General features: G+C 49.7%; 1 protein-coding gene across 1 annotated transcript in view; it reads right to left on the reverse strand.

The window, feature by feature from the left end:
- APBA2 (amyloid beta (A4) precursor protein-binding, family A, member 2) overlaps window positions 1-16733 on the reverse strand; it is a 210361-nt gene that overhangs the window by 20935 nt on the left and 172693 nt on the right. The window contains exons 7-8 of the mRNA XM_011995778.1: window positions 4058-4203; window positions 2966-3001 (exon numbers count right to left, since the gene is read on the reverse strand). Of these exons, the coding sequence (XP_011851168.1) occupies window positions 2966-3001; window positions 4058-4203 (182 nt within the window). The remainder of the gene's footprint in view (window positions 1-2965; window positions 3002-4057; window positions 4204-16733) is intronic.

Below are 16733 nucleotides of genomic sequence, written 5' to 3' on the forward strand. Positions count from 1 at the left end.
CACATGTGAATTAGCTAGATGTAGTCATTTCACAATGTGTATATACTCCAAAATATTATGTTGTACATAGTAAATACAATTTTATCTGTCAATGTAAAAAGTAATAACTGGAAGGAAGGCTCAGCAATTTTATCCCGAGTCTACGTAGAAGGAAATGCTACTGGCCATCAGGAATCTGCCTGCACGCCACCGGCCGGGTCATCTAGCTAAGTGTGAGTTCTTGAGGCAGTCTGTAAGAGGCAACCAGGAGGGAGGAGGGTCGGCCGCCGGAGCTTGACCGAGATGGGGTGGGATGCCTGGGTCTGTCGCCACAGCCCCTCCTGTCAGTGGCAAGCACAGCCCCTCTGGCCAACCCCTGTGGAATTTATAGACTCAGGCTACATTTCCTGGATTTGGGATTCTAAGTATCCTTAAGAAATGGGGAAGACATTTTCAGAGGAGCTGAATGAAAATGTCAGCCTTTCCTTCTGATTTAAACAGTCACCATCATGTCCACCCCACAGCAGCCTTGGGGGACTGAGCCCTGGGGCTGGCCTGAGTGCTGTCCTCACAACGACACAGAGAAGCCAAGAGACGTGCCCCACAAATGGCCTCATTCATCACCTGTAGCCACTGTAGCATGCCTGCCATATGGCTGTGAGACAGGTTTCATGGGCTCTTCTGAGCTGAGTGAACTCTTCAGGGTCTGCCCCAAACTAGGAGAGCCTTTCACTGATTTTTACATTTGTAAGAATCCTAATTACCACTGCACAGTGGCAATGAATTTCAAGTTCTATTAGTTGGCCCACCGAGGTGAATAATTCTCCATGGTCACTGGGGAGCCCAGGGTGGTCTATCTTCCATTTCAAAACGGCAAAACTTATGATTTAATTATTCACCAGAAAATCTGAAATAAGAAATCTCCCTGCTGACAATTCCTCAAGAATTCTGAGTCGTAAGAGAGGCCCGGTATTGTAATAATAAAAGTGTATTTTAGCTCACTTTTCAAGGGAAAGGGTCTTTTGGGCTTTCTTTGCTTTTAACTCATTAGAAAGAGAAAGGAGTTGAAAGAAGTGCAGCTGACAATCTGCAGCCGTGGAGGAACTTTTTCTGTTTTTAAAAATTTGGTTACATTCAGCATCAGCATGCATTTAAAGGTTATATTCATGGATTGTGGCTCAAAATCCTCTTGCTAAAAAGTAGGTCAAGCCAGAAGTAAGTGAGAAAATTTGCAGGTGGACCTTGGCATTAGTGACAATTGTGGAGGAAACCTGAGGCTGGGATCCCTGGATGGGAGAAGAGGGGCAGCCTGAAGCCACCCAGGCTCGAGCGGAAAACCCATCAGTAACAGGGCAGGGAGAGGACACCCGTCATCCTCCTTGGCGGAAGAAGGGAGGGTGTCAACAGTACGGATCCTACAGACACCAGAGAACAGGCCACAGGGTGGGCCTCGGCACATCTGTGGATGGGGGGCATGACCTGCAGTCATCCGCACGGCTGTGGCCGGGCCAGGAAAGGGGCCTTCAACAATGACACTGAGCATCCCACTTTCCAAAAAGGAAGAACAAACCGTAATTCAATGTAGTCAGGCGGCCACCTGGCTGGCCGCAGAGGGCTTTCTGAGCTGGGTCTGCCTGTACCAACCCCTCCAGAGGCGGCAGTGACTCTGTAGGACTGCTGGACCTGCAAGTCCCAGAAGCCGGCTGCAGTCCGTACGGACTCCCTGCTCCAGCTGGACCAGGAGGCTGCAAGCGAGGGCCCCTCTTTTTTGGGAAAAGCACACCCCAACTGCAAGTCTGCAATGTTTGGCACGTTCTGCCTTGCTCAGAGGAAATCAGCCTGGGAAGAGGAGCATGAGCGCCATCGTTCCCTTGCTCCTGAGCAGAATCAAAGGAGACGCCACTGGGCAAGAAGTAGACATCCTAGGTGGACCAAAGTAGACGTCCTAGGTGGACCAAAGCCTCACTGCAGAAGAGGGAGTCCCCATGTGGGGTCTTCTGGTCACAGCGCCAGACAATGGCATTACTTCAAAGCAGGGAGGGGGAACTAAATCTCCTGCTGTTTAAACAGAAGAAAACAGTGGGCAACAAGCCTTGTGACACCAACTATTTTGGTATTTTCTGTATGAGGCGGATTGGAAACGCTCTAGCATTTACTAAATGACCAGGTGACAAACAAATGACTCAATGTCAACCCATTTTTAAAAGTCTGCCAGTGTTTCAACACTTATTTTCGTGTTTTTCTTTCTTTTTTTTTCTTTAAAAGATAGGGTCTCACTCTGTCGCCCAGGCTGGAGTGCAGTGGTGCAAACACAGATCACTGCAGCCTCGACCTCCCAGGCTCAAGTGATCCTCCTACTTCAGCCTCCCAGGCAGCTGGGACTTCAGGCATGTGCCACCATGCCTGGCTAATTAAAAAAAAAAAAAATTGTGGAGACAGGGGTCTCACTGTGTTGCCCAGGCCAGTCTCAAACTCCTAGGCTCAAATGATCCTCCTGCCTCTGTCTCCCAAAGTGCTGGGATTACAGGTGTGAGCCACTGCACCCAGCCCAAAAACTCATTTCCAATACAGAAAGCCCCACACGGGCAAAGTGTACTACTCACCCTCCTGACTTAGTAAATTAAGCGCAAGGAATCTTTAGCTATCAGAACAATTCAGTGATACTGCACAGGAGGCCCAGGCCCCAGCCCCACCACGCTGCCATATCAACTGAATGTCATATCAATTTAAAATGTCCACGTAAAACAGGAACATCGGAGATGCTAAGAAAGAGGAACTAATAAATCCTTCCAAAATGGGTGGTTAAAAAACTGAAGTGTCTGTGGTTTCATTTACAAACATCTAAGATTCACCCACCAAGGGACGAGGAAAAGTTGTTTTGCAACATCATTTGGATCCCCAGGGCAACCCCCCCGGCCCCCACCGCCCAGGACAAGCCATGGGAACACAAGCAAACACTGTCCCAGGGCCTCAAGGCCCTACACACCGCTTTTTTCTTGATCTTAGCAGCCTTCTGCATCCTCTGAGAGCATGGAAGAGAAAATAAAAACAGGTTGGCACGGAGAGAAGGAAGGTGTGTGAGGTTATGCCACTCTGGTGGTTGACGCCCCCATACTCAGGCCTGGTGCCTGGCGAAGCCCAGCAGGGACGGGTGGACAGCCACTGCCCACTTCAAGCACACACATTGACCAAGAGAAGCCCACACAGGTGTCCTTGGAGTGCTAAAAATGACTGCCAACCACCCCATCTACGGAGGACAGGAAAGATGCCATCTGCCGGCAGGAAGGCAAGCTGAGCTCCAGGCAGCGGAGCAAGGCAAGTGTCTGGGGTGGGAGGGCCGGGCCTCTGCTGAGGGGCACTGGCCAGCAGGGCTCAGCACTGCCCTGGGTTACCTGGCTTCCTCCTGCCCACCCCAGATGGCCTCATGGTGCTCCTCTGCTTCTGTTAGAGAAGGTTGTATATGGTGAGGGCTGGGGAGGAGGCTGTCCCCATGTCTCACCCCTGGGCTGGTGGGCATCTGCAGATCTTGTCTTGCTCAGAGAGCTGAGACCTCAGATGGCTGCGCCCCCTTCCCCCGACCCCATTTAGTTTTGCTGATGTGGTCTCATCTTCCCCTTGCCCGGGATCACCCAATGTTAAAAACCAGACAATCCAAAGAGCACTCAGAGCTACAAGCAGGTCAAAGTTTTTCTTGAGGTTCTGAATTTAAATAAAACGTGATATATTTTCCCCCCTTTCTGGAAGCACTCCGAATGGCACTAAAAATACACGTACTGTGGAACTGGGATTTGGGACTGTTTTAGGACTAGAATGCTTTGGAACGATGATCTTCAAAGGTCGTATTTCTGGGATTCCGTGGGCCTCCTGTTAAGGAGCTGGTTGCCTCTGCCCAGCCAGCTTCTTCCTGGCCAAGACGCGAGCCTCCCTCAGCCTCGTCGGCACCTGGGCCACTCCTGCTCCCTGTGCCGAGGGCTGTGCAGTCAGAGCTGGAAGAGGGCCTAAGCCCCGCCACATTCCCTCCCGCCAGTGCCCCCCAAAGTGTGTGGGCATCCCTGAGGGGTCCTGGAAGCACCTCTACCTTGACCCGGCTGACGGCCTCCTGCGCTTGCATCATTCTGATGTTTTTGGAAGGGTTCCGTTCTGACAGCAGCTGGGTGGACCCCAGGTAATTGGCAGCAAAGATGATCCCATCGATGAGGTCTTCTGGTTCACAGGGTCCTGGAACTGAAGGAGGGCACAGAGTCAGAGTCTTCCTAGAGGAGAAGTCCCCTGAACAAAGGGCTTGCATGCCTGGCCACAGCACAAGGAACACGGCAGCCAGGATGCAAAACAGAAGGGCCCAACCATCGCGATCTGCAGCCAGCCACGGGCGGCCGGTCTCTTCCCTCCCTGGCCCGTGCGGCAAGTAACCGCACAAAATCAACGCGTGGGCCAGAAAACTCTGCACAAACGGTGTCAGGAGGACAACGCCAGGATTCCAGATGACTGTCACTCAAGGTGACAATCACAGGCTGCAAATCCAGAAGGTGTCACATCCCAAACACGACAGCACTTTCCATGCTTTGCCCACAGCCCCGGAACTCATGCTGGTGACCTGACTGTGCCCTGGGCTTCTCCTTGGCCGGTCCCTGTGCATCTGTCCCACGAGGCTCCTGCCTGTCTGTAGCCTCTCAGGACGCCCGTGTAGCTCCTCACACCCATCACACCGCAGGCCCAGGCTTGGCAACATCATGCTTGTTCCATCTGCTGCCCCTAGACCATCGTGGCCCAACAAACCTTCCCGCCAGCCACAATGGAAGGTTCTATCTCTGCAGTGCCCAAACCCAGGAGCCACTACCCACATGAGGCTTTGAGCATTGGCACTGTGGCTCCTGCAGCTGACGGACCGGACCGTTTTCTTGTATGTAATTTTAATTAATTGAAATATAAAGAGCCACATGTTACAGCCATATCCAGCCAACCCCCAAGTCCTGTCCACGTTGCCCACAAACCAATCTTGAGTGGCTCCTATGCCAGACAGTAGGGCTCCAGCTAGGGGTGGACAAACCTCTCCTGTAAAGGGCGAGACGGTATGTGTTTTAGGCTTTGTGGTCTCCGTTGCAACCACTCACCATTGTACCTGAGGTGCAAAGGCAGCCGGAGACAATATATAACAGAGGAGGTGTGGCTGTGTGCCAAGAGAATTTTATATGCAAAATCAGGGGGACAGGAGGATTTGCCACTGGGGCTGCAGTCAGCCGACCTCTGAGCTATCCTAGACCATGGCTGGGTTGTCCTCTCAGACCCATTTTGGCCACGTCACCTGCCTTATCCCTCCTGACTGCCCACCTCCTGGCCAGAGCCCTTTTCGTCAGGGATTTTGACCCTGGCTTCCTGGCTCCCCTCCTGCTCCAGCTGGCCCCACCCTGAGTCCCTCCAGCATTATGGGCCCAGCCATCCTGCGCTTCCCCCAGCCCTCGCTGCCAGCAGCCTCCTAACCTCTTCCCTCCCTCAGCCAGCTGATCCCTGGTCTCACCTCTAACCCATTCCGTTGTTAAAATCATCGACTGGCCCAGTTTGGGTGCCGCCATCCACCACCTCAACAACATCTGCCCAGTATCCGCAGCTCCCTGACCCCAGTCCTGTGTATCTGCCCCCAGTCCTGTGTATCTGCCCCCAGGAGTTCAGCAAATCTCCAACCTGTTTTCTCTGGACCTGAGGCTGGAAAAAGCTGCCCAAGAGGGCAAATGAGTGCTATGGTAAATGTATTGCAAATTCCTGACCCCAAATGCCCCCAAACACCCTCACAACTCTCATCTGTCTCTCTGGGAAGCTCAGCCTCTTCTTCCATGCAAGAGCTAGTCCAGACTCCTCCACTGCCTCAAACTCCCGGCTGCCCCTCCCTCGCCTGCTCAGACAGACCAGGTGGGGAGCTTTGCCTCGGTGCTCAGCCCACTTGGCCCTGCTTTCCTGGGCAGTAGTGGGTCTGCGTGCCCCTGGGGTCAGAGGATCACCTGTGTTCCCAGCTGTGTCTCCTCACAGGACCGCTCTATCCCTCCCCTGTGCACCTGAGTCCTGTCAATGGCGTCCTCCCACGGCTTTTAAATATCCTCCAGTCACCCCTTGCTCTGGAGCTGATAAATCTCCTTCCAGCTGGGCAGGGTTGCAGGCACCAATGTGGGGGACTGCAGGATTCAGGGGTGACACCAGGGGAGGAACCCCTGCCCACCTGTCCTTCAGAGGTTCACTGGGGCCTGTCACCAGGGGAATCAGAGGCAGCCCCACAGAGGGAACAGGATCCAGCTATCCCAATGCAGCACCCCCACCCTACCCTGAGGCTTCTTCAGAGTGAAGGATGCACGTCTGCCTGGCTGGGGGGCTTCGACAGCATGTATGACAGCCTTGGCTGCCACAGGCTCGCCAGACATCCCCTGTGCTCCCTTTTATGGCATCCGGCTGTGGGGCTGGGAAGGCTCCCGGCGCCTGCGGTAGGCCCGTTTCTACTACCTCACACCACCTTGCCATCCCCAGTGAGCATGGCTCAACAGGCACCCCCCAGTGAAGCCCCAGCCTCCCAGCGGCGCCCAATGCAGTGGCTCTCACTGACCACAAGATGGCGTCACTTTGTTCTGCAGGAAAGCGCTGGTTCTTCCAGGCGCCCCAGGTACCCCAGCCTCACAGCCCCAGCAGGTGACCAGGGCCTTGGGCAAGTGTCCGTATGTCCTCTGTGGCGGGGGCTGCCTGGCACCCTGTTGGCCCCAGACCCTGGGGAGGCTGGGAGGCCAGCCTTCCCTTTGGAATCTGACTCCTACCTTCCCAGGCACTGCCCCCTGGCTTCTCCCTCGCCAGCCCCCAGGGTGGCCCTGGTCAGCGCACCAGACCCTTCCAAGGTTCACATTTCCGTGTTGACCCATGTCCTCGAGTAGATTTAGGAAAGACTGGCCTCATCTCCCCCTGAAGTCACCAGCTCTGGGGCCCATCTGGGCACAGGCTCCTGAGGGTGAAGGGTACCCCATCCCAGGCAGGGGGTCACCGCTGGCACCCAGGATGCCTGCTTCCAGGACGAGGCCAGTGAAGCAGTCAAGGGCCTTGCTGCAACTCCAGCCACCACCCACCTCTGCGGGGGGCGCCTTCCACGCCTGCCTCGCTCTTCTGTTCAGTGGGAAACAGTCGAGCCCACAGTGGCCCGAGTCTCCTGCCTCCCACTCACGTGCATCATGGGAGGAGAACCCAGACCCAGAGAAGAGTCCAATGGGGGCGGCACGGTGCAGGGCGTATACCACATTCACAGGCACGGCTCTCGACATCCGCAGGAAACGCAGAACCCAAATCCAACAGCTTCACTAGAAAATGAAAGCAGCTAGCCCCACATGTCTGGGTAGAAATTGCTGTGATTTTGCTCAAGTCTTGCACTGACCCTAAGCTGAGACCACCAGAGGGAGACAAAATGACAAGAAAATAAAGATACAGGTTTAAAGATCTTGTCTCCCCAGAGAGTGATTTCTCCTTTTCACACTGTATATCTCACTCACATAGGCGTATGCACAGTGTATCTGCACAGTCTGGAGAAGAATAAGGTGCTCCAGGTTCTCCCCTGCCAGAAGAAGCCTCTGTTTGAAACACCACTTAGGAAAACCCTAGGCCCTCTGGACAGGGAAGGGGATGGGAGTTCCACAGCTTCAAGCCTGAGGGTCTCCACTCCTGCCACCTTTGGAGAAAATTACCCTGAACATGGGTGGTGGACAGAGGCTTCTAAGGCACCAGTGTGGCCCCAGGGGGTCTCATTAGCTCCAACACTTGTCCCCGCATCTCCTGGGGGTCTGGGAGGGGATGGCTGAGTGGAGCTGGATCACAGGTGTACGTGGGAGTGTTAGGGGTGCATCCACAAGGCTCGCTGCTCTCTGCAAAGGCAGGGAGTCTTGGAGTGCAGCCCTCACGTCCAACACACCAGCTGTCTCTTATACACATCTAGATGTGTATAAGAGACAGGTTCCACCCAGTCCTCAACCACCCCAAGATCTCTGTGCAACAATGGTACAGTTCCACCCAGTCCTCAACCACCAACCTCTGTGCAACAATGGTACAGTTCCACCCGATCCTCAACCACCCCAGGACCTCTGTGCAACAATGGTACAGTTCCACCCGGTCCTCAACCACCCCAAGATCTCTGTGCAACAATGGTACAGTTCCACCCAGTCCTCAATCACCCCAGGACCTCTGTGCAACAATGGTACAGTTCCACCCAGTCCTCAATCACCCCAGGACCTCTGTGAAACAAAGGTACAGTTCCACCCAGTCCTCAACCACCCCAGGACCTCTGTGCAACAATGATACAGTTCCACCCGGTCCTCAACCACCCCAAGATCTCTGTGCAACAATGGTACAGTTCCAGCCGGTCCTCAACCACCCCATGAACCGATCTCAGGGTCCCCATTTTACAAATAAGGACCATCTAAGTGGGTCATGGCTGCACCCAACTTCATTGTCATGAGTTCAGGGGCTCAGCATTTCTGAACCCACTGTGTGAAGACCGGTGTCAAGACAGAAACATGGAGCTCACAGGCTACACAGTGAGGCTGACAGCAGTCCCACAGCCACAGAACAAATGCATCGGGATGGGCCGTGGTGAATGCTGGGAAGGGAGGCTACGGCCCTGGGAAGGAAGGGACGGGGGAGCCTGCTCTGGTGAGGAATTTGGGGGTGGCTGCCATTTAAGCTGAGGTCTGGAGGAGGAGAAGGAATCAACAAGCCACAGGCAAAAGGAGGAGAAAGCTTTCCAGGCTGAGGCGGGAGCAGGTGAAAGGCCCTAGGGTGCAGAGACAATGGTACCTTAGTAGAGCTATAGGATGTCTGGACTGGAAGCCCAGGGGGTGGGCCAGCAGCTGAGACAAGTCTAGGTAGGGGGAAGCGCTGGCCAGATGTGAGGACCCTGGGGCCACAGGTGACAGGCCATAAGGACTGTCACTCCAGGGTATCCATCAGGGAAGTGGCCCAACTACTCCTTTAGAAATGAACTCTGGCAGAGGGGCAGGCAGCAGAGAGGAAGAAGGGAGAGCAGCTGAGAGGCTACTGTTGCCATCCCGGCACGTGAGTGGCAATGATGGTGTGGACCAGGGTGATGATGGAGATGGAGAAACAGCAACAGATGGGGATTTAGGGGTCCGTCAACAGGACGGGAAGTTGGACTGGAGTCTGAAAGAGGATGAGGAGGCTAGACAATGGTTGCACAGCTCGATGGAGAGACCTGCCCCTCACTGAGAAGGGGTGCCTGGGAGAGGACTGAGCTTGGGTTGGGGACTCCAGGCAAGTTTACTGGCAGGAGCCTGGATGCTCAGTAGGTGGCTGGACTCAGGAGTCCCGGTTAGAAAACAGGTTTGGGAATGAACCATCTGCAGGTGCCAAGTGAAGCTGCAGGCACGGATGAGTCTGCAAGGGAAGGTCATGGGCAAGGGGGCAGGATGCAGCCCCAGGACTCTGCTCTGCTAAATACCAGGAAAAGAAGGGGCTTAGAAAGGGAGACCTGCCCGCCTGCGCCCATGCTAGCAGGAGGTCAACTACAAGGAGACCTCGTGTATTGGGCACAGTGTCAAGGAAGTCAGCTGTGACCTCAAAGAGCTGTTTCAGCAAAGGCAGGGCAGGAGCCAGAGAGGGGCTGAGAGGTGCAGGGGAGGTGCAGGCAACGAGGCAGCCACTCCCAGATTCCTGTTGTGAAGGAAAAGGGGCAGGTAGAGTGGGGGGTGTGGAGAGATGCAGGGTGGGGCAGATGTGGTCAAAAGCCAGTGGAGGGGCGAGTGATAGGGACAGGAGACAAACGACATCAGATCCTGTGCGGTTCGGAAGTGCAGATGGGACCTGGCCTCAACTGGGAGGAGGGGCTGCAGCTGTAATGGGGCAGGACAGGACTGGGAGAGGCGAGCCACCAGATCAGCAGGAGAGCCTGCCCCTGGAGTGCCCCCTGGGTCTGGACTGGGGAGAAGAGGCAGGAGTGGGTGAGCATCACAGTCGTGTAACTGGCATCTCAAGTGAGACCTGCTGCTGCCGAGCTAAGGTGTGGCCTCCAGGCCTGACTCTCCGCTACTGCCAGGGCCTGTGCTTCAAGAAGCCCCCACAGAAGGTGACCCTATAAGGCTGATATGAAAGAGAAGACGCCATCTGAAAACCACACCTATGGACATTCACCAGGGAGAGGCCACACCTGGGCCTGCGGCACAGGCTTTGTCACTGATAAAAGAGATTTGGGGGTTCCACGGTGTCGAACTTGAGACTCCCAGTGAACAAGAGTAAGTCACTGGCTGATAGGAGGAAGAGAAGCCACAACAGAGAGTCAGGGAAGGAAGGTCAAAGCCAAGCTCAAGACAATGCAGAATTGCCCAAGACAGATCCTAACCCTTGCAGCTGGGAGGATGACTTCCCAAAAAAAGCATAATAAATAATTTGTTTTTAATGGCAAAAACAGGAAAAAGCATATGCATAGGCGCTTCACGGCAGCAGCACTATCTGTAATAGCAAACCCCTGGAAACTGCCCAAATGCTCCTGAATAGGAGACATCTATCCGCACAGTAGAGTCCTACAGAATATCCTCTCCATGCTCCTGTGAACAGCACAGAGCTGTGGCATCACCGCCAGGGTTTGGTGTGAAGTGAAGAAAGCAAGATGGACATGCAGGGCTCTACTCCACTACCATTTACCTAAGAAAGGGGAAGATATGCTTACAATAAAAATAGGTAAAATGCTCAAAATGGTCACCTACACAAAGGAAGAAACTGGGAGGTGGGGGGACAAATAGGGGAAGAAACTGACCTCTCTGCATACACCCTATGTTGTTTATTTGAATTTCATACCATGTAAGTATTTTATATAATTACAAAACAAAATTAAATGGAAAAAGCAAATTCCAAATAAGAGAAAAATGAAATAAATGAATCTAAAAGTGTATCCAGTTGTGATCTATTCCAAAATATTTTAAAACACAGTCGTCTGACTGTACATCCCTTGTGGGATGTATTCTAAAGACAAAAGTAAATGCAAATAAATTGTAATCTGTGTCTACAATCGTGTGTCCTTGGCAGTGTTCGTATTGTTATTCTGAGACTGTTGTAAGGTTAACGGAATAAAACCAATGCAAAATTATGCCGGTGTCCTTGAGAACAGGAATTTGGGGCACAGGAAAAAGAAACTACAAATGTTAGAACCTATAAACCTGACAAAGTATCATTAGGAATCATGACGTTATTTTATCTTAAAAAAATATGCTGTGTATTAGTTATTGTTGGCTGCATAACAAATAACTCGGGAATTTAGTGGCTTAAAACAACCACCATGGATTCTCTGAGAGTTTCTGTGGATCGGGAATCTGGGTGTGGCTTAGCTGGGTGACTGTGGCTCAGGACCTCTCATGTGTCACAGGCAGCGAGGTACTGAGTGGTGCTGCAGCCATCCGGACACCTGAAGAGGGGTCACCCACTTCCAAGTTCTCTTACCAGGCCACTGGCCAGAGACATCAGTCCTGTGCCACGTGGGCCTCTGGATGGGGTAACTGCCAACCACACCAGGCTAGCTTGGTTCCTTCAGAGGGAACAAGTAAGAGAGAACAAGAAAGGGCAAGTTGAGAGAGAAGCCACATCTCTTTGTAACCTGATCTGGGAAGCCATATCCCATCACTTCTGCCAGATTCTATTCAATACAAGCCGTCAATAGGTCCATCCCCCACACGAGGGGAGGGCAGGACTCACGGCCATGAACACCAGGAGGCGGGGGCCCCTGGGGGCCATTTAGGAGGCTGCCTTCCACACAGACATATACACTCTCACCAAATCTACAGCAATGAGCAACCGTACTACCCAGATTGCAGTCTCTAAATGTTAATCCACAGGGCTCCTCGGAGAAAGAACCAACTGGCCAGACCTGGGGCAAGAAATATTTAAGATGATTCTGGAATACACGAGAAAGGAAGGAAACAATCAAAGACTACTGGGTTTACATTGATGGGACTCAGAAAACAACCTAAAGAAGCTCCTAGGCCGGGCGCGGTGGCTCAAGCCTGTAATCCCAGCGCTTTGGGAGGCCGAGACGGGCGGATCACAAGGTCAGGAGATCGAGACCATCCTGGCTAACCCAGTGAAACCCCGTCTCTACTAAAAAATACAAAAAAAACTGTAGTCCCAGCTACTCGGGAGGCTGAGGCAGGAGAATGGCGTGAACCCGGGAGGCGGAGCTTGCAGTGAGCTGAGATCTGGCCACTGCACTCCAGCCTGGGTGACAGAGCAAGACTCCATCTCAAAAAAAAAAAAAAAAAAAAAGAAGCTCCTATTGGCCATAGAAAACTTGAGCACCAATAAGCATGGTAACAACACAGAAAACACACCAACTGTGCTAACAACAACATACACAACCTCACCGCTTGTCTTTTAAAAGCTGTTGGGGAAACTCATTAATTTTTTTTTTTTTTTTTTTTTAAGACAGAGTCTGGCTCTGTCACCCAGGCTGGAGTGCAGTGGCCAGATCTCAGCTCACTGCAAGCTCCGCCTCCCAGGTTCACGCCATTCTCCTGTCTCAGCCTCCCAAGCAGCTGGGATGACAGGTGCCTGCCACCACGCCTGGCTAATTTTTTATTTTTAGTAGAGACAGGGTTTCACCATGTTAGCCAGGATGGTCTCAAACTCCTGACCTCGTGATCTGCTCATCTCGGCCTCCCAAAGTGCTGGGATTACAGGCGTGACCCACTGCGCCTGGACAGCTCATTAATTTTTAAATTTTTCAGTAAAGAGAAGAAATCAAGCATTTAATCTGCTTTTCTTATAAGAACCATATTCAGGGTAACCAAATACTTGAGGGAAAGTTTCTCTACATAGAATTCCAGCTAACTAATGAAGAAGAAATGATGAAATTAGAACACTACCATTTGGCAACTTCTAATCAATTACTAGATCTAGACAATGATCATCAATGGTTGCTAATATCACCAAAAAAGAGATGACCAGATATCATGTGCCTCCCAATAGAACGACACAGTAATATGTAAGAAAGATTTTGCCCAAACAACCAAACTGAATCTGATCAAGCCTCTATGTCTAAAAACAACCACTATTTTACAGGACACAGAGAATAGAGGAACACATTAAACAGCACCATGAAGATGCAATCAGCAAAATCCACACTGCAAGAAACGCTACAGGATAAATGACAGATTCTTCCACAATAACACCAACAAAAATTTGTAAGACAGAAAAAAGAGATGGATGGACCACCTATAAGAGACGTAAGAGAATTATGAAATGCATTGACCAATCTCAATCGACAGATTTTGTTTGGATCCCCATTCAAACAGCGCCCTTAAACTGGGAAAATGCAAACACAAACGAATATTTAACGGTATAAACAAATATTAACTTTATTTTAGTTGTGATAACGGCATTGAAATTATCTTTTAAAACAGAATTCCTATATTTTAGAGACACAATATGAAATATTTAAAGAGGCTATGATGTAAGATCTGAGATTTGCTTTAGAATAATCTGGGAAAGAGTCAGGGTATAGATTAAATACCACTAGCCATGAATGGGTAAATACTGAAGCTATTTTTTCATATGCTTGATATTTTTATGAGAAAATTAAAAGTATAGATCTTTCAAAAAGGTGTTGTTTTTAGGAAGCCATATCCTACTATTATGTAAAATTGTTACTGCTGTTCTACCCAATCTGATTAGGCAATAAGAAGTAATAGAAAACAAGAAAGGAAGCGGCAAAAATCATTCTTGTTTGCAGATGGTATGATTGCATGCCAGGAAAAGCTCAAGAAAACAACTAAAAATCTATTTTTAAAAAAGAGAATTCACTAAGGCAATGGTTTCAAATTTAATACATAAAAATCGATAGCTTTCTTTGTACCTACAAACAGCAACATGTTGAAAAATAATGAAATGAAAGTCGGCATTTAGAAAAACAGTAAAACGGATAAAACGACAAGGAGCAGACAAGATATGTGTTGAATTTTTATGAAAAACTTTATTGATGAAAATAAATGAGCTTGAATAAATGGAAAGATAAATCCTTTGCTGCCTAGAAAGACTATGTTGTAAAGCTGACATTTTTTCCCCTAAATGGACAGACTTTAAGCATGCCTAATAAAAATACCAGTAAGAGTTTATAGTGGGCCGGGTGCGGTGGCTCACGCCTGTAATCCCGTGGGCAGATCACTGAAGTCAGGAGTTCGAGACCAGCCTGATCAACATGGCGAAACCCTGTCTCTACTAAAAATACAAAAATTAGTCAGGCATGGTGGCGCAGCCCTGTAATCCCAGCTACTCAGGAGGCTGAGACAGGAGAATCGCTTGAACCCAGAAGGTGAAGGTTGCAGTGAGCCGAGATCGCACCATTGCACTCCAGCCTGGGCGACACAGTGAGACTCTGTCTCAAAACAAAACAAACAAAAGAGTTTGCAGTGAATAACTAGACAAGCTGGTTTTAAAGCTCCTATGGAAAAATAAAAGTGCAAAAATATCCAGGAAAAAAATCTGAAATGGAATGATGATGGCAAGGTCTGAAAGTAGCCCTACCAGGTAATAAAATGCACCATAAATCCCCAGTAAATAAAGCAGCCTGGGTCTGGAACCTGAATGGACCATCCCTGTAACACATCCAGAAACAGACCGAGACCCACGTGATGATTTGGGTATGGTAAAGGCAGCATTTCAAACCTGCAAGGGAAAGATTCCTTGGATAGCTCTGGCATAACTGGCTAGCTATTGGGACAAAATGCCTAAAATGTAACTTTTCCTGTATCCATGCACCAAGATAAATTCCAGATAAATCAATTATTTAAATAATTTAAAATAATATCAAAGTTCTGGAAGACAGCTTTTTATTTATTTGTTTATGTTTTGAGATGGTGTCTCACTCTATTGCCCAGGCTAGAGCCCAGTGGCACGATCTCAGCTCATTGCAACCTCTGCCTCCCAGATTCAAGCAATTTTCCTGACTCAGCCTCCCAAGTAGCTGGGATTACAGGCACGCGCTGCTGCGCCCAGCTTATTTTTTGTACTGTTAGTAGAGACGGAGTTTCGCCATGTTGCCCAAGCTGGTCTTGAACTCCTGACCTCAGGTGACCTGCCCACCTCCCAAAGTGCTGGGATTACAGGCGTCAGCCACTGCACCCGGCCGACAACTTTATGTTTAAAAATAATCTTAGGAGTGTGATGGTCACACTAACCCCAAAAACTCAGTAAGCTCAAAGGAAAAAGACTGATATATTTGACTAAATGACATGTTTAGCAAAGTAAAAAGCATGCCAAAAAAAGAAGAAGAAAAGAATGGTAAGCTTGGGTAAACTTTTACAATACAAACCAAAGGATTCATTTGCTTTATATGTAAAGAATAACACAAATCAAAAATAATAAGAAACACCCAAATTCTCAATTGCCAGGGGCTGAGAGGTGGGGGAAATGGGGAGATATTGGCCAAATGGTACAAACTTTCAGTTATGAGATGAGTAAGTTCTGGGGATCCAGTGTGTAGCACGATGTCTGTAGTTAATAATCCTGTATTGTATACTAGTAATCTGTTAAGACAATCGATCTGAAGTGTTCTCACCACACACACAAAAAGGTAGCTATGTGAAGTGATGGCTATGTTAATGCACTTGACTGTGGTAATCATTTCACCATGTAACTTATATCAATACATTACACTGTATGACTTAAACATACAAAACTTATTTGTCAATTATACACCAATAAAGCTGGGGGTGAAAATCTAACAGAGGAATGAGCACAGGAAACAAATTGGCAGTGCATTGAAAAGAAAAACCACTTATGAACATATGAAATAGTGTTTGGCTTCACTTATTATGAAAGACACACGAAATTAACAAGACACCTCTTTGTACACATCAGCCTGGAGCTTATATCAAACAGCTGGTCATGCAGCGTTGGTGACGGTGTGGGAACCTCATACACCAACTCTCATACATAACCAAAAGCAGGGTACACTGACCCCCTTGGGAAGGCATTCTGCCCAGGTCTATCAGAGTTGGTATGCTCCTGGCCTATACCCCTGCCATAGCCAGGAACTGCCTCTATAAAAGAACCCACACCCAAACACAAAGGCATAGCCACAAGGCTGTTCACTGCTGCACTGACTGGAAATCTCCTAACAATCGGTCCAAGGCGGCTGGTTAATAGCCCATCCCACATCCACTAAACGGATCCTGTGCTGCCACTTAAATAATCAGACGGACCTATTGCTGTTCCCAAGATATAGCAAGAAATGAAAAAGCTAAGTACAGATCCATGTGGCCAGTGCAATGTCTATTTAAGGAAAATGGCCTATGGATAAGCTGACAAGGGTCTAAGAAATTCCCAAGAAATTTAAGTGGCTTCCACTATACAGAAGGACTAGGGATCTGGGATGTACAGGCAGAACAAGAGGTACTGTGGGGATTTCTCATTATTAACTCCTGCAGCTCTTGGTCTGACACAAGCACTATTCTGAGAAATCTTTAACTACTTCTACTAGTGAATAGAAGTTCGTATTTTAAATGACTAATCCCTGTTCCTGCTGACTGCATGTAGTACTGGAGAAACATGATCTTGTTTGTAAAACAAGGAAGGTCATCTGGGTTTTCATAACCCCTCTCTGGAATGCACCACCTCCCTTCTGGTCCCACAGGGTGACCTTCCTCCTGTCCATCCCCCACCCAAATACACCAAAGAGGAGGAGGTGGGAGATGTCTTCACTTTAAAAGTCTTATCTAAACAGGTTCACCCCAATTGCCTTT

Source organism: Mandrillus leucophaeus, unplaced genomic scaffold (genome assembly GCF_000951045.1).
Source record: "Mandrillus leucophaeus isolate KB7577 unplaced genomic scaffold, Mleu.le_1.0 Scaffold498, whole genome shotgun sequence".
In the NCBI taxonomy this organism is placed as follows: domain Eukaryota; kingdom Metazoa; phylum Chordata; class Mammalia; order Primates; family Cercopithecidae; genus Mandrillus; species Mandrillus leucophaeus.